The 15,444-nt window shown below is 43.0% G+C and overlaps 2 protein-coding genes across 3 annotated transcripts in view; one reads left to right on the plus strand and one right to left on the minus strand.

Annotated features, from left to right (window-relative positions):
- SLU7 (SLU7 homolog, splicing factor) overlaps window positions 1-15,444 on the minus strand; it is a 317,865-nt gene that overhangs the window by 4,060 nt on the left and 298,361 nt on the right. The window contains exons 1-10 of one of the 2 annotated variants that reach the window (XM_083482331.1): window positions 9,282-9,593; window positions 7,316-7,489; window positions 5,816-5,969; window positions 5,378-5,458; window positions 5,035-5,199; window positions 4,343-4,411; window positions 3,449-3,496; window positions 2,640-2,771; window positions 2,225-2,322; window positions 907-974 (exon numbers count right to left, since the gene is read on the minus strand). In XM_083482331.1, coding sequence (XP_083338457.1) covers window positions 907-974; window positions 2,225-2,322; window positions 2,640-2,771; window positions 3,449-3,496; window positions 4,343-4,411; window positions 5,035-5,199; window positions 5,378-5,458; window positions 5,816-5,969; window positions 7,316-7,479 — 979 coding nt within the window. In that variant the 5' untranslated portion in view covers window positions 7,480-7,489; window positions 9,282-9,593. Of the gene's footprint in view, window positions 1-906; window positions 975-2,224; window positions 2,323-2,639; window positions 2,772-3,448; window positions 3,497-4,342; window positions 4,412-5,034; window positions 5,200-5,377; window positions 5,459-5,815; window positions 5,970-7,315; window positions 7,490-9,281; window positions 9,594-15,444 lie in introns of those variants that run through there. The other variant, XM_083482332.1, reaches the window with a different exon arrangement.
- PTTG1 (PTTG1 regulator of sister chromatid separation, securin) lies at window positions 2,289-14,585 on the plus strand. Its single transcript, XM_083483070.1, has 7 exons — window positions 2,289-2,363; window positions 10,724-10,757; window positions 11,428-11,539; window positions 12,191-12,360; window positions 13,051-13,141; window positions 13,998-14,147; window positions 14,425-14,585. Exons 3-7 carry the CDS (start codon window positions 11,449-11,451, stop codon window positions 14,496-14,498), a joined length of 576 nt encoding a protein of 191 aa, XP_083339196.1. The 5' UTR covers window positions 2,289-2,363; window positions 10,724-10,757; window positions 11,428-11,448; the 3' UTR covers window positions 14,499-14,585.

Below are 15,444 nucleotides of genomic sequence, written 5' to 3' on the forward strand. Positions count from 1 at the left end.
AATAACTACTTGCTGATATATATATACTAACTTCAGGGTATAAACTGGTTTTGCTCTCAATATGAACCAAATAATTTTGGTTCATATTTGGGGAAGTGGGGGTAAAGGAAGACAAGGCAAAGGGTAAGGTTCTTTCTGTTTTTACTCTTCCCTTCTACTCCCATGAATTATTCTCAGCTTCACAGAGCCAGTTCTAGGAACAGCTGCCATGAACTCTCTAGGCTTGGCTCTACTGAGCCAGCTTCAAGAACAGCCCACAACATCACTGTCCATCTGCTTAAGTTAGCCTGGAACCCACTTGCTTTGAGCAGAGGGTTCATGGTTTCCAAGGAGCAGAGGAAAGAGAGCTGCCTTGGAGAATTATCTAAGGATACAAAGGGGACATTGGGCTTGGAGGACACCTGCATCACTGCAGGCCCTCCCCCATTTTATACCCCATGCTGAAGGGAAGTGAGCGAGCAAGCAAGCAAGCAAGCAAGCAAGCAAGCAAGCAAGCAAGCAAGCAAACAAACAAACAAACAAACAAACAGCTACTTCCTTTCAGCCTAACTCCTGGCCTCAGAAGCCTAAGAGAACTCACAACTGCATGATGCTCTCTGCAGCCAGTGTTCCTTTGGCAGTATGGAGGCACAAATGCACCCCTTAGCAGTTTGTTTTCCTTTTTTTGAGGGCAAGGGGAGGTATGCAAGGGGGAACATTGAAAAACCCCAATATTTCTCTAAAATTTTTTTTTTTGAGGGGGACGGTTTCCTCTGAATAAGGACCCTTTCCCTCTATTTGCCCAAAATTGAAACTCCCCTGAAGATTAAACTGAGAATAGTTCCTTCCACTGCCAAAAGCAGGTTTCATTAAGTAGTAGTAGGTGGTACAACTGAAGAAAACATGACTGGCAGATTCAGTACTTACGCTGAGTTTGCGCCATAGAAATGGTAGCCCCCGTGTAACGAACGAAGTTGTCACCTGCGTAACTGACCCTGGAAGGAAAGACCTTGTAAGTAACCAGGATGCACAGGAAGTATGAGTGGTTTTACATTACAATATGAGTTCTTTCTTCTTTGTTAGGACACTTTCATTGAAAGGAGCCATTCCCATGTTTGCAAAGATGTGCTTCAATAAGCAACACAAGTCCCTGCACCACCCCCAAAAGCAACACAAGTGATGAGTTCTGCCATAGATCTGTAAAATCCAGCCTGCTTCTTGCGTCTCTGAGGAGACTCAACTGCATGCATCAGCTTTTCAGGCAATATGCTTGTAATCAGAGCAATTATCCATTATCAAAATGCAGTATGAGAAACAACTTTCAGATTAAAACCACACACAAGAAAGGAATGTACTGCTACCCTCCTGCAACAGAGCTTTCTTACACAGCATCTGGGGCCCACATTTGTTGGTGACTTACAAGCCAGCCTCTATTTATGCTCACCACCAACCCTCTCCCATCCCCATGAAAGTCATCCCAACTGTGCTGTGGGTCTTAGAGGCAGGAGTTTCTGTCACCAGTCCTGAGCTGTAGATAACAAACCACACAAGAGATTTCAGCTCTTTTACTTTCCCCAAACTGCAACTCAAAAGAGAAAACCATGTCTATCACTGAACCCTCTGGCTATATACAGAAGGCTTGAAAGGAAAGCATGGTCTCATCTCAAGCTTGGCTACGATAACAAGCAGCTTCAGAGACTCAGATAATTTTTTATTTACTCCTTACTCCAGCACAAAGTAAAGCTTGGATGAAAGAGAGATAAGCTTTTGGGTATCAGTCCCCCCAGAAGCTCAAGAGCACTTGCCCCTAGTGGGATAGCACATGGATATGTGAATGTCTGTGCAGCATTTAAGTTATTCTACTAAATAAAGAGGGACTAATCTTTCTTCAACAGAATAATTAATTTCAACCAAATGATTAGGTGCAATGGACATGTCAAATCCAATTTCTTTCCATGGGTGAAATCCAAGTGTTTCTTCACCAGTGGAATGGATATTGTTGCTAGAACAGATTCACCCCCCCTTGCATGCCCTAAAACCTGGTTTGGGAAGCTTCTGGCAGATAGGGAAAAGGGAGGTCCATTCACGAGGTTTTGGATGCCACCCACGAAACCCCCAGTATCAAATTACTACTAATGAAAGCTTTTCTACTGTCATGTATGGGTTTCACCGGTACCCAAATATTATTGTTTGAAAGGATGCACAAGACATGTAAATTATCCAAGCGAGTTAATTTCAAACTTACTCATCTGGATTCTTTCCGGCATTGGCATATGGATTCTCTCTCATTGCTCTGGTTTTAGGATCATAGTATGCAGAATTGGGATCAAGATTCCGCAAGTACTGAAAAGACACGAGAATACAGACTTGAAGCTTCAGTGCAGGTAACAGAGCCAACCATCCCTTGAAGATCTCTTAATGCCAACTCATCTATGCAGCTAATCAAATCCTCATTTTATTTTAAGTTAAATGGATTTCTTAATGTCACTAAGCAATTAATTTTCAGTTAAGGATGAGAAATCGAAAGGAGACTATTGGTTGCATATATTAATTAATAAAGCTTGATGAAGGCAAGAAGAATGTTGTGTACTTTTCTTAATCCACCAGTAAAACACAGACAGCAGCTACACAATGACAAGGCTTAATGTGAATTTGCTTACTTTAGCGATATCCTCCCGAATACGCAGGTTTCGGACTGTAATACGCCTTTTGGAGTCAAAATTCTGTCCAGGCATATCAATGTCATCTGCATATTTGTCTTCATCTTCATCTTCACTGTTATGATCTCTTTCCTGAAAACATAGCAAGATGTATTATTCGAAAGAGCAATAGGTGTAGAACTCATTTGCACAATTAATCTAAAATGCAAAGACCTTTAAACTATTTAAAAAATTCACACAATTTTATTAGTGCTCTGTAAATAAAATAAAAAAACCAATTTTATAAGAGTCATATATGTTTTAATTTATTAGGATCTAAGTGAGGTTAGATTTGCCAAAGTCTATTTCATCCTTGCAGGACAGGTCACTTAGATCCAGAAATAGATGCAAAACATCCCTCTAGTTGGTCCATGCTACTCAAGCAGCACAGAGAGCTGAAAGGGCAGCTGAATAATTTTGTTGTCTCTATGCAAAAATGCTTAAATAAAACAACAACCTCCCTTATTTTCATAAAGTGATGCTGATTATTAGAGGTACCTGGTTGGGGTGAGAAAAGAGGTGGACCCCTCCCCCAATTTTTCACTTTTCCTTTTAACAGTAATAGTTTCTGGTCCATCATATATGATGGTAGGTGATTAATAGGTGGGTGGGTCCAAGCACCTATCAAAATGGCCCACAGAGGTAGGTTCAGTTCTAGATTTGGTCCTTTAGCATGATCCAGTTGCCCATCTCATAGTACACCAAGCCATTTTCTGTGAAAAAACAATTCTCTCTCCTGTATCTTGTGAGTTTTTTGAAATATTCTTTACCGTTTGTGAATTTGGTTCCTCTTCTCCCCATCTATGTCGCGGGGAGTTCTGCGGCAAGGAAAAGTAGCATTAGCACAGTATATAAGCTCCATTTTGCATTTTAGTTTTAAATTACAAAATATTTTTTTAAAAGTGTAAGACTGAAATTAACTTTATTGAGGAAGTTGAAAGAAAATACCCTGAAATGGCTCTGGTTTCCTCCCAGCTCAAAAGAAGCTTTAATATTAAAAGTATGGTTTATACTGCCACCTAGTGAAGAAATTCAGTATCTTCTGCAAAATGAAGGGCACGCCCAAATGAGTAAGCACTCCTGTTGGTTTGTTCATAGCAAAAGCTTTACACTTAAGGTAGATTTAAGCCTGATCTAGCGCGACGGGGTGAGCTTCTGTTGCTCGGTCCCTGCTCCTGCCAACCTAGCAGTTCAAAAGCATGTCAAAAGTGCAAGTAGATAAATAGGTATTGCTCCGGCGGGAAGGTAAACGGCGTTTCCATGCGCTGCTCTGGTTCGCCAGAAGCAGCTGTCATGCTGGCCACATGAGCCGGAAGCTGTATGCTAGCTCCCTCGGCCAATAAAGCGAGATGAGTGCCGCAACCCCAGAGTCGGCCACGACTGGACCTAATGGTCAGGGGTCCCTTTATCCTTAGTGCTTATTTGTGCCCTCAGCATCATCCTATACCTTTAACTTTAATAGCAGAGGTGACATGTGAGAAAGGGGGACACACATCCCTTGTGATAAAACACCAGGGTACTAATGTTTTGCTACCAGCATGAGTTTGACCAAACTGCCGGAAGCAGTGGAAGACAGGAGTGCCTGGCATGCTCTGGTCCATGGGGTCACAAAGAGCTGGACACGACTAAACAACAATAACAACTAATGTTTTCAGTTCACTTACCACTTGCTCCGTCAGCTTTCCTGAAGCCAGCTCCTCCTGGAGCTTCTGCACTTTCAGTGAGCGTTTAGCCTGTTAAAATGAAAGCAGGATTACTTCTCACATTGGTCTGAAAGTTTCCACAACCACTTCATTCATCATGCAAACATCGATCTTGTTTAATTAAAATTAAATCTGTCTAGTTTGGTACTAAAATTCAGTATGAACAATCCCCTTACTAACCCTTAGCAAGCAGAAGTTCTTCTCACCAGAGATGACAAGTGGGAATTATCCATTGCTTTGTGAGTGGTGTTCTGCATGCTCAACAGAACTTCCTCTTCCCCTCGTGTACCCCCAAAATCTGTTCCAGAGAGCCCCCCAACAATTTGGAAAGATTTTGAAGAGCTACAGTGGTCTGCAGGAAGAAGAGGAAGTGGACATTTTCTTGCACAAGCTGACATATGCTGCATGAGCGAAACAGCAGCACTGGACAAAATGCATTGTTCGAAAGTCACTCTTGGCTCAATGGTCTGGCTGAGTAAAAGGCAGCTTTTCATGCACCTTACCTTAAACATTTCTACTGGTATTTAAGTTAGTGTGCAAGTTAATTCTCCTCTAGATTAAAAAGTGCCCTATTTTAACATTGATATATGCCACAACTTCCCAAGAGACTGTCAGAATCTTTTAAAAAGAAAAAAACACACCACCCTACTTACTAAATCAACCTTGGCGTATTCTTCTACAATCTTCATATGCTCCTCTGGATTATAGCCATTCCAACGGTCTCTTTTTCCATCATAGTCAAACATCAGCTGTGGTTGCATGTGCTCATCTGGTGCAATGTTGGTTCCTGTGAATTTGGCTCCAACCTTTCTAGGTCTCTGCAGGGAAGGAATTAGATCACAACCTTAGCATTGCTCCTGTTCTTCAGAAAGGAACTGGCCACATTATTATTAATTTTTTGTATCAGAGAGCTTGGAGAAATTAATTTTTCAGGATGTTAGCAAGATTCACAGTTAATTTTATCCAATTTCATGTAAAAATAATAATAGTGCTTACCTCTAAGCAATCTTTCTTCTTGTGTGTAAGGGCACCACAGTTCTCACATGCTCCCTTGCGGTACTTGGTTGCATGAGAATTCTGAGCAAAAAACAAAAACAAATGAAAACTTCCTATCAACAGCACACCTACTTCCCTCCGCTCAGCCTTGATCAGAATATAGTTGGCCCCATTTGACTGCAAAAGAAACAGACCTACAATACAATACAATTAATTTTATCTGTAATGATAATTGCAGAGAACTTGAACCTTAGCTTGAAGTGTACCCCTGCAAGTCAAGTAGTGTAAAACTATCCCACAACATCTGATACTCAGAAAGATGACAAACTATCACTGAACTCAATCTTTTGGATGCCAGTAATAAGAAATAAAGGACCGCAAACTGATTAGGATTTATTCACATTCTAGAGTGCCAGCATTCCCATCATGGCGACCTACCTCTTTGACTCCTCGCTTATACCATTCCCCTAGAAATGTAAATTCTTGTTGCTTCTCTGGCTGAGGTCTCTGATGCTTTAGTGTAGGCCTTTTTGAAGGATCTATATACCATGGGACTGAGGAAATGTACTGAGGAATATGAGGGTTGATGTCTCTGTAATAAATAGAAAAAACACACATTGAAGTGGGAGTAAGCCCCATTGAACATACTGGGAATTACTTCTGAATAAATATGGTTGTGTTATGGTTGCATTGTTGAACATCTAAATGTTACAGATATCCACAAAATAATGTTGTGAATGCTTTGTGACCAGGTAAGATGGACCTTAAGTCTATAAGGGTTCCCATGTAGAGATAGAGATCAAGAAGACATCTAAGTGGAAACTGTTAGGATCATTTCATTATTTATTTATATTCTGCTCTGACATTTATATGCTGCCTTTTCCCTACCATGGAACCTGACACCCAGCTGAACTCAATTGAGACATGCCTCCAAGTACATAGACTCAGACCCACAGAAGGGATGACAACAGGATCCCCAATTCAGTGCTTTTAATAATACTTCAAAAAATAGATTGTTAATTTCAAGTACAGTGGTACCTCTGGTTACAAACTTAATTCATTCCGGAGGTCACCACTTTAGCTAATGGAGCCTCCCGCTGCTGCCGCTGCGCGATTTCTGTTCTCATCCTGGGGCAAAGTTCTTAACCCGAGGCACTACTTCCAGGTTAGCAGAGTCCGTAACCCGAAGTGTTTGTAACCCGAGGTACCACTGTATCAAAACATACCCACACAAGGTAAACAGAGCTTAGCCACTGTGCAGATAAGAGAGAAAATAGCGGCAGATGGTAGCATGTTTTAGATGTTCCAATAAAGGCAATCAAAGTGTTTCTCCATAAGGGTCCATGAGTCAATGGAGGGTCAAAACCATGTTCGATTGTCTTAACAATACAGTCATACCTCGGGTTAAATATGCTTCAGGTTGAGCGTTTTCAGGTTATGCTCCGTGTTACCTCTGGGTTTTGCCACTTGCGCATGCGCAGACACTCAAAATGACGTCACAAGCATACATTCTACTCAGGATGTGAACGGGGCTCCGGAATGGATCCCGTTCGCATCCAGAGGTACCACTGTACTGTAAAAGGATACCGTGTTATATAGGAAGTACGAGTCTTTTCCCCTCCCAGATCAGTATTCCGAGCACTGAGCTTTTTAAAACCTCACATTTCAAGATTTCAATCCCTTCCAATTGCCTGCCCCACTCTGGAAAGGTTAGGAAAAGACTAGACAGGCTGAAGGCAGGAATAAACCATACATTTCAGTTCATTCATTTCATTACCCACTGGCTATAGAAATTCAAGCAAGATGAAAGAAATTCCTTCAAGGTACATACCTTCTAACTTCAAAAAAATAAAACAACAAAAAGTCATAAAAGAAGTGCAACTTTGAAGGAAATACAAGGGAACTGCTAGCAGATATGAAGGGATACACAAGACTTACTTTCCCTCTTCATCTACTTCTGCTGGTGCATTGCCCAGTTTTCTCTGTTCTTCCAATTCCTTTTTCTTCCTCCAGTCCTCCCTGGTCATCTTCTTAGGCTCTTCTAAGCCATTTGACCCTCCAGGAGGGTTAGCAGCTATTGTTTCCATACTACCAGATTCCATGATCTTTTACCTACAAATAATAATGTTGGTTTATCAGCCACAGAAACAGATCAAACACTGTTTTAATACATGTCCTTATGAATAATCTCAAACTGTTAACTATAATCAGTATTTTGCATGTAATAATTCTCCCACTGACCCTTCACCGATGTGCTTGTAGCATTTGGGGCCAGGCCACAGCCATCAGAAAAAGTAGCTACCATATGAAATATAACACCATTCTCTCTCTGAGAGATGATAACAGAAACAGAAGCAGCTGGGATTAGTGGGATAATGAACAAGCTCGCCATGAATCCAAGAAATGATTCAAAAACCGTAACATGCAGAGATAAGTTACCACTTCCTATAAATTAGGCGAACGTGAAACCAAAAGCTAGCTAGCCTATCTGATGTTTTGTGAGTTATAAGCCTCCCAGCTATTTTCTCCATTCCTTCTGTGGCTGCATAGATCCCTAGAACAGTGTTTCCCAACCACTGTTCCGCGGCACACTAGTGTGCCGCGAGATGTTGCCTGGTGTGCCGCGAGATGTTGCCTGGAGGGAGGCGGGCGAGTCGGGCGGCGAGAGGCGGGGCGGTGGTGGCGAGGAGAGGCCGCCCAGCGCGGGGCTCTCGCCGTCTGCCTGCCTGGCTGCCTGCGAGCTCGGCGGGCAGCGCCTCCATCCGCAGCACCCGCCTCGCGGCTCTCATTCCCTGCCCCTGCCAAAGCTCACTCAGCCAAGCCGCGCTCTCCTTCGTGCCTCGCTTTGCTGCCTCCTCCCCCCCCACCCCCAAAGCTTGGAGGTTCCCCGGCAAGGGGGAGGGGAAAAAATTGAAACTTACACTTTCGTGCGTCCCTCCCGGCGTGACGCTGCACGCTGACGTCACGGGGCTGTAATGGTGGTGTGCCTCGAGATTTTTTTCATCAAACAAGTGTGCCTTTGCCCAAAAAAGGTTGGGAAACACTGCCCTAGAAGACTCCTCTAACAGGATTTAGCCACCGATGTTTATATCTTTATGAACCATTCTCAACGAGTTAGCATTATTAGTCATAGCAGTACGTAACTATGTTTATGTGGGTTCCCCTCCCTCTCATTAGTAACAGTTTAATGAGAACACCTCAACTATGACCTGCTTAGCCATCATACACAGCTGTCAACGTTTTCCCCTTTTTTAAAGGGAAATTCCCTTATTCCGAATAGGATTCCTCGCAAGAAAAGGGAAAAGTTGACAGCTATGCATCATAGCAAAAGAACATCTATCTGATCTAAGCAACTGGAAGCAAGCAAATAATTTCAAGCACAGTTAATGTACTGATCAATCAGCCTGGCAACTGGAATTGTGCGTTTAACGGAGAGGTGCTGTAAGTGGGGGAGAAGGGCGGTATTCTAGAGCAGGAGCTCACTATACGGTCGGCCCCAGTTTTAACCCCCGCCCCCAACCACAAGGACTTCAAGAAGCCGAAAAGAAGCACAAAAAGTCCTTTTTACGACCCTCTTGTGTTTCCCGCGACAAATACGTAGCTGAAACAGGTAAACCAAATAAACCTCCAGAGAAGGTCCTGACGTGAGGCCTTAGCGGGCCTTTGTTTACTCCTCTGTGTGAAAACAATGCACCGAAACCCAAAGGAACGAGGAGACACAGCAGCCACCACGGAGGCTCCCGGGATTTTAAACGCCCAGGGAGACACAATATCCCGAATACGTGCTCCGTATAAATAAGCACTACTTTCAAGAAATTGGAGCCGGTCTCTGCTGTCCTATGGGGGAAGTAAAGTCTCCTCCGCCGGGTAACACTCCCAGGGCAGCCACAAAACCCAGCCTTACCGAAGCTGCCAGCCCCGACAGCTGCCGTTTCTACGCCACAGGATTCTCGGCACCGAGCAGGCCTCACTTCCGCTTTGCTTCCGCTTCCCACAATGCAGCGCGCCGCTCCATCCGCCTTCCTCTTAAAGGAGCACCGCCCTGATTCCAAAGGCCTCTCGGCGTCCCCCGCCCGGTCCTACCATGGCAGCCCGATTCCCACGTGCATTTACTCGGGGTTCAGTCCCACTATGACTCCAGGGCGCTTTGTTTTCGGTGCGCGTCTTAATTAGAGCCCCGAGGGTCGAAAGCCAGCCAACGAGGGGTTTTGGTCCGGCAACCTCCTCTGGAGTAGCTAAGTCATACAGTGTTTCCCAACCTTGGGGCTCAACCTGTTTTCGGACTACCAATTCCCATCACACCTGACCACTGGTCTTGCTAGCTAGGGATGATGGGAATTGTAGTCCAAAAACAGCTGGAGAACCAAGCTTAGTAAACACTGAGCTAAAGGCTGCAGTCCTGTAAGGGCAGTAGGAGGAACCCCAACTAGAGCAAAGCAGTCCTCCTGGGCAGGGCTGTTTCAGTGACTGTATGCATGAGCTTCCTTGCACTAGATGGGACTCATGCCTTAAGCATTGTGGCTGGCTTCAATCTTTATATGGCTACCCACTGATTTGTGAGTAAATCCCAGTACAATGAGACTCCGGAAAAGGATTAGGACTAGCATTGCAAGCCCGGGCGGGGGACGCCCTCTTTGTTTTTGTTGCAGCAGATCGACAGGGCTGCCTTCTCCGCCGCCAATAATAATAATAATAAAATAAATAGTAATAATGGTGATAGTAACAACAACAATTTATTATTTATACTCCGAAAGTGTTGCACTCCGGGACATCCTGTCTGACTCCGCCGAGTGCAGCGAGCAAGGGTGACTTTAGAGTTTTGCAGTCTGATCCCACGCATACGTAGCTGGGAATGAACTCCCACTGTGCACTGCTCCCATAGGAAATACAGTTACACGCACCTCCAACTAGCACACCTCATCTGCTGTCCCTTTGCCTCGTCGTGGGTTCTTTAACGAGCCGGGAAAGCGTGAAGCCCCGCCTCCTCTCCTCCGCCATTGGTTTACCGAGGTAGCAATCAGCAGCGGCTCACGCGGGGAGTAACGACCAATGGGGAAGGAGGGTGATGATTTAAAAGTGACCGGTGCGCAAAGCAGAGCTCGTTAGTGGTGTATCGCTTTTAGTGTGCGTGTTATCAATTGTTTGGCAACGGGTGGATGCGAGGTTTAAAAGCTTGTTTGCCCTAAATTTTTGTTTCCCTTTTTGTCATTGCTTCCTAATGTCTCATCTCTATCGATTCTAATTCAAGTGTGCTGGTTTTATGTTTAGTAACAAGTTGTGTTGCTTTTCTAAAATTCTGTATCCTTTTTGCTTGGACTAAATTAATTTTTTTCTTATTGCTGTCAGGTTCTTTGTTTCCTTTGGTCTATTCTATAGGCAGGTAAGTAATGCTAAAAGAGAAGTTGGCTTTTTGGTGTTCTTTTCCTAAGAGTTAGAAACACTAGTTAAATCAATCAGGTCTAGGGCAACCTAAGACTCCAGTCCTGACTGTACTTAAGATGGACAGTCAGTAGGTTTCCTGGAGTTCTGTGTGCCTTATTGCTGAGTACTCCTGCACATGGTCAGGCAAGTTAGTGAGACTGCATTAAAATGATGGAGAACAATGTGGGTGGGAATACACTTTGTAGGGTCCCCCTCCCTTTTTTGCTGTTACTTTTTGGGTTACACTGCTATAATGCTAATGTCTGGCATTCAACACTGGCACTCAAGAGTATGTGGTAGCATGGAAAGTATTGCTTTAGTATATGTGTCAAAGCCTGCAATTTTAGGCTACAATTCTTTTAAGCATTTATCTGAGAATAAGACCAATTGAACTCGGTGGGACCTACTTCTGAGTAGGCAGCAATAGTTCACTGTTGTTCTTAACTTCAGAATGTAGTCCTCTGTAAATAGACACTTTGAAAAAGTTTTTTTTTTTAAAAAAAGACTGTTTTGTCACCGCCACCATGTATTTTTCTAAACTGCTTTAGTGAGTAGTTTTTGTCTGCAATTTGAGTTCTGTCTAGTGTTTAACAGTTATCTGCACATAATAATGTATATATCTATTCTAGCAATCCTTGGATGTCAAAGTGATGGCGACACAAATTTACATAGAAAAAGAGAATGATGAAATTGGCACGGTTGCTTCTTCTAAGGGTCGGATGCAATTGGTATCTGCACCATGTAAGTTTGTATTCATGTGAATTTAAACTGGTATAAATGAACGGAAATACCTATTTTAAACCAAAGCTACATTAAAGATGCTGATGAACTTGAATTAATAATTCAGAATGCTTAATATCAACTTTTTAGAGCTTTCTCCTCCTTTTTTTGGAGGCAGCAATGATAACAGGTCAGCTCAGCTTAGAGGTACCGGATGATGAATCTTTGTGGAAGGACAGGATGCCAGGAGGAAGGAAAAATGAGAACTAAGTGGCTTCTCCTTTATTCTGCCTCATGGAGTATTCTTAGCTGCACTGGCTTGATTTGCTTGTCTTGCCTGTCACATTAACCATGGTTTAATGTGAACAAGCAGCACACTCAGAATCTCCTGGGGCATTCCTGCTGCATTTTGGATGAAACAAACGAGGGCCTGGTTTGTCATGTCACCTGAACCTGCACTTGCTTATCTCCAAATGAACCAAGAGTTATAAGCTAAGAACAAACCTTGGTTTACTGCTCTTGGCTTGTTTGGAGAGAGACAAACAACAATCTTGGGTTCATATAACATGATAAATGTACGTTCTGGCTTGTTTTGTCTGTGGTGCCCTTGAATGAAGAAGTTTTGGTACTTTGGGTCTCAAGCATGTTGGCTGACTTGATTTTCTTCCATAGCAAAGAGTTTTGCTGAAAGGTCTTGCCCCAAGACTCCACTTGTTGGAAGGACAGCTAATGTAAATCCAGCAACATCCCAGTCTGTCAGGAAGGTTCTAGGAAATTTGAATAGGCCTTTAACAACAACAAAGAGTAACTTCCCAAAAGGAAAAAAGTCTTCTACGAAAAAGGTTAGTAGAGCTAATACTCCATAGGACTACATTTGATTCTCAAAACAGAATTATTCCTAGGCTGGAGAACTGTCCCAGATATAAGCAAAACAATCAGAGCTGCAGCTTAGGCAAGCTGAATAGAAAAGATCATAGATGTGTGCCAATCTGTCAAAATTTCAGCAAGTGATAATGATCAGCTCACCTTAAACTGGCTTCTTGAGTAACTAAAGCTTTCATCTTGTGTAAAACTTTTATTCCAGAAAAGTAGTACATTGGTGGGTATGAAATAGGGGGATGACTGGCACATAGCAGGAATAAGAGAGTTGTGTGTACATAGAGACCAGTTTTCTCTCTAGCTCATGAAGGAAGAATCCATTCACAAGGATGATTAAAGCTAAGAACACTGGAAAATCTGGTCACAACAAAAACCAGGGTGGCACCTGAAAGGGGATTTCTAAGTGAAGATAAGGGAAGCCTCTGGGAAAGGGAAGAAATGGGGAGGCAGCCTTTTTTCTAATTCCTCCTTGGTTAAGGAGTTGGGAACAAGAAGTCATGGTGTTATAATAAACAGGATTTAGGTGATTCCCAAGCTGTGGTCCATGGTTCACCAGTGGGAAGCAAAGATTCAGCATATTAACGGGAGAAATCTCTAGTCTGGCTGCTGTAAGACTTTGTTGTAACCACTTTTTCTGGTTATCCTCATTTAAGGCTACTGAAACTGCAAACAGAGTTGAAAGCAGCAGCATGGTTCCTGAAGACTATCCAGAAAAGGAGAACCTCTTTTCCTATGATCCTTTAGGTAATGCCTGCCAAGGATTATTTTGGTTTCCTTGGGATAGTGGGGGTGATTGATTGACTGAGCTTCTATACCGTAAGCTGCAACGCATGCTGGGGTTATGTTCCGTGGATCGCACCTGAAGGCAAAATTGTGTAATGTCAAAATGTATTGGGTTCATTGGTAGGGGGATTGCCAAAGACTTTCCCCCCAGGTGCCTGTCCTATCATCATCATCATCATTATTTTTAATATCATCATCAACATCAGTTAAGCATGTTAAACTGAATGGTCACACATTAAATACATGTAAGTTGCAGGATTACTGTTCTAGAAGTTGCCAGGCATAACGGATAAATAAGTTGAGGAAAACTGAATAGAAAAATCAGTCTTAGGTACAGTGGTGCCCCGCAAGACGAATGCCTCGCAAGACGGAAAACCCGCTAGACGAAAGGGTTTTCCGTTTTTGAGCTGCTTCGCAAGGCAAATTTCCCTATGGGCTTGCTTCGCAAGACGAAAACGTCTTGCGAGTGTTCCAATTTTTTTCCACTCCCCACCCTTTTTCTAAGCCGCTAAGCCGCTAATAGCCTTTTAGCTGCTAAGCCTTTAATAGCCGCTAAACCGCTAATAGCGCTAATCCGCTAAGCCGCTAATAGGGTTGCTTCGCAAGACGAAAAAACCGCTAGACGAAGAGACTCGCGGAACGGATTAATTTCGTCTTGCGAGGCACCACTGTATTTTATTTATGCTCTTTGTGTGCTACTCAATAGCAGTGTAAACCCTGCTAGCTGAGTGAATTATGTCACTGCCCCACTCCTCTAACAAGTAATGGAGAGTGATGCTCAGGGGCAGTGCTAACCACTGTTGTTCTTTCCAAACAGACTTTGAGAGTTTTGAAGTTCCTGAAGAGCACAGGCTGAGCCACATGCCCCTGACTGGAGTTCCTCTGATGGTATTTGAAAATGCCTCTGATAGATTTGCAAGCACAATCTCTGTACCTGCAAAAGAGCCTTCCATTTCATGGGGCTATGGTAAGTAAAAAAAAAAAGTGATTTGCATCCAGTAAAGTGAGTGGCTGTAATGCTACATTGTAAGGGGCAATACTTGGTTGGAACAGAGCAAACACAGAAAGAATTGAAAAGCAACTTGGTGGTTGTCCAGCAACAACTGCCTAACATTTGGGTGACTAGGGTAAAAGGGGCACTGGAAAAAATGGAGATTAGAAATGTAACCATGAACATTAGAAATGAAAATATTAAAATTTGAATGTATCTGACTTGATGTTAACTGGCTTTTTAAATCTTTCAGATACCCGGCAGTCCACTCAAGACTTCCTGGCAACTTTGGATGAAATAGTAATTGATCTTCCCCCTCCCTTATAATATGTAAACAGGCTTATCTCTTTTTAAGCTGAATTTTGAGCAAGCTGTATTAATTTTCATAATAAAGGACTTGGATTAAAATCGCAAGACGACTTTGAATGAACTGACTTAACAAAACGAAGTAAAACTTGCCAGAAACCAGAAGGTTGGGCAAAGCTAGTCAATGCAGTTAAGATTAGGACTCCAGACTGCTTTCCTTGACAAAAGGAGAAAATTACAAATAGGGTTGTGAAGGAGGCTCCTAAACATGGTTGGTCTTGCAGTCTCAGTCATCTGGTGGCTTGTTGCTATGTCTGCTTCATGCCTTTTGCTCACCTGAATGTGGATCTGTTTGGTAGTCCAGTTCAGTGAAATGGACAACTCTGAAGTTCAGACATGGTGCTGTACCCAGACTGGAAGGAGGCTAGCAATGAGGTGGGACATGCAATTCTGATCAGCGGTGTGGCCTGGACTTTGTTCTAAAGGAGCGTTGATGTTGGCTACTGTAGAATGACCAAATCATGTACACGCCACTTCTGTGATTTGACAGGTGCTCAGGTGCTATGGGAAGCAAAAGCAATTTTGGATCTGCCTACCTTGATTTTACAAAAGCCTTCCAACACCATACTTATCTCCATTCAGGCAGGGGGATAGAACAGCATAACCAGCATCTCCTGGGAAATGTCTGTTTAAATAATTAACCACTTATCATCTGGAAATTTCAGCGAGGAGAGTTTTCAAGGATAGCAATATGACCTTCCTTCAACAACCCATTGAAATGATGAAGAGGCTTTCTCCTTTTTAAAATAAGGAACGGCAGTCGAATAACCTTTGTAGCATATTAAGTGAAAGCTAGTTTCAGGAAAGTACTTGGTGCACTTGAATCAAGTCCGGTTAACGTTGGGATGAAAATTTTAGGGCAGCCTTTCTCAACCTTTGTTCCTTAAATGTCAGCCTATAGTTCCCA

This window comes from Podarcis liolepis (genome assembly GCF_965112155.1).
Source record: "Podarcis liolepis genome assembly, chromosome: 2".
NCBI classification, from domain to species: Eukaryota; Metazoa; Chordata; class Lepidosauria; order Squamata; family Lacertidae; genus Podarcis; species Podarcis liolepis.

What these genes read in the sequence shown, in the direction of transcription:
- PTTG1 (XM_083483070.1), top strand. Translation starts at nt 11,449, where the DNA reads ATGGCGACACAAATTTACATAGAAAAAGAGAATGATGAAATTGGCACG. An exon ending in CTTTTCCTATGATCCTTTAG is followed by an intron (nt 13,142 to 13,997) that starts GTAATGCCTGCC and finishes CTTTCCAAACAG; the next exon opens with ACTTTGAGAGTTTTGAAGTT. An exon ending in TTCCATTTCATGGGGCTATG is followed by an intron (nt 14,148 to 14,424) that starts GTAAGTAAAAAA and finishes TAAATCTTTCAG; the next exon opens with ATACCCGGCAGTCCACTCAA.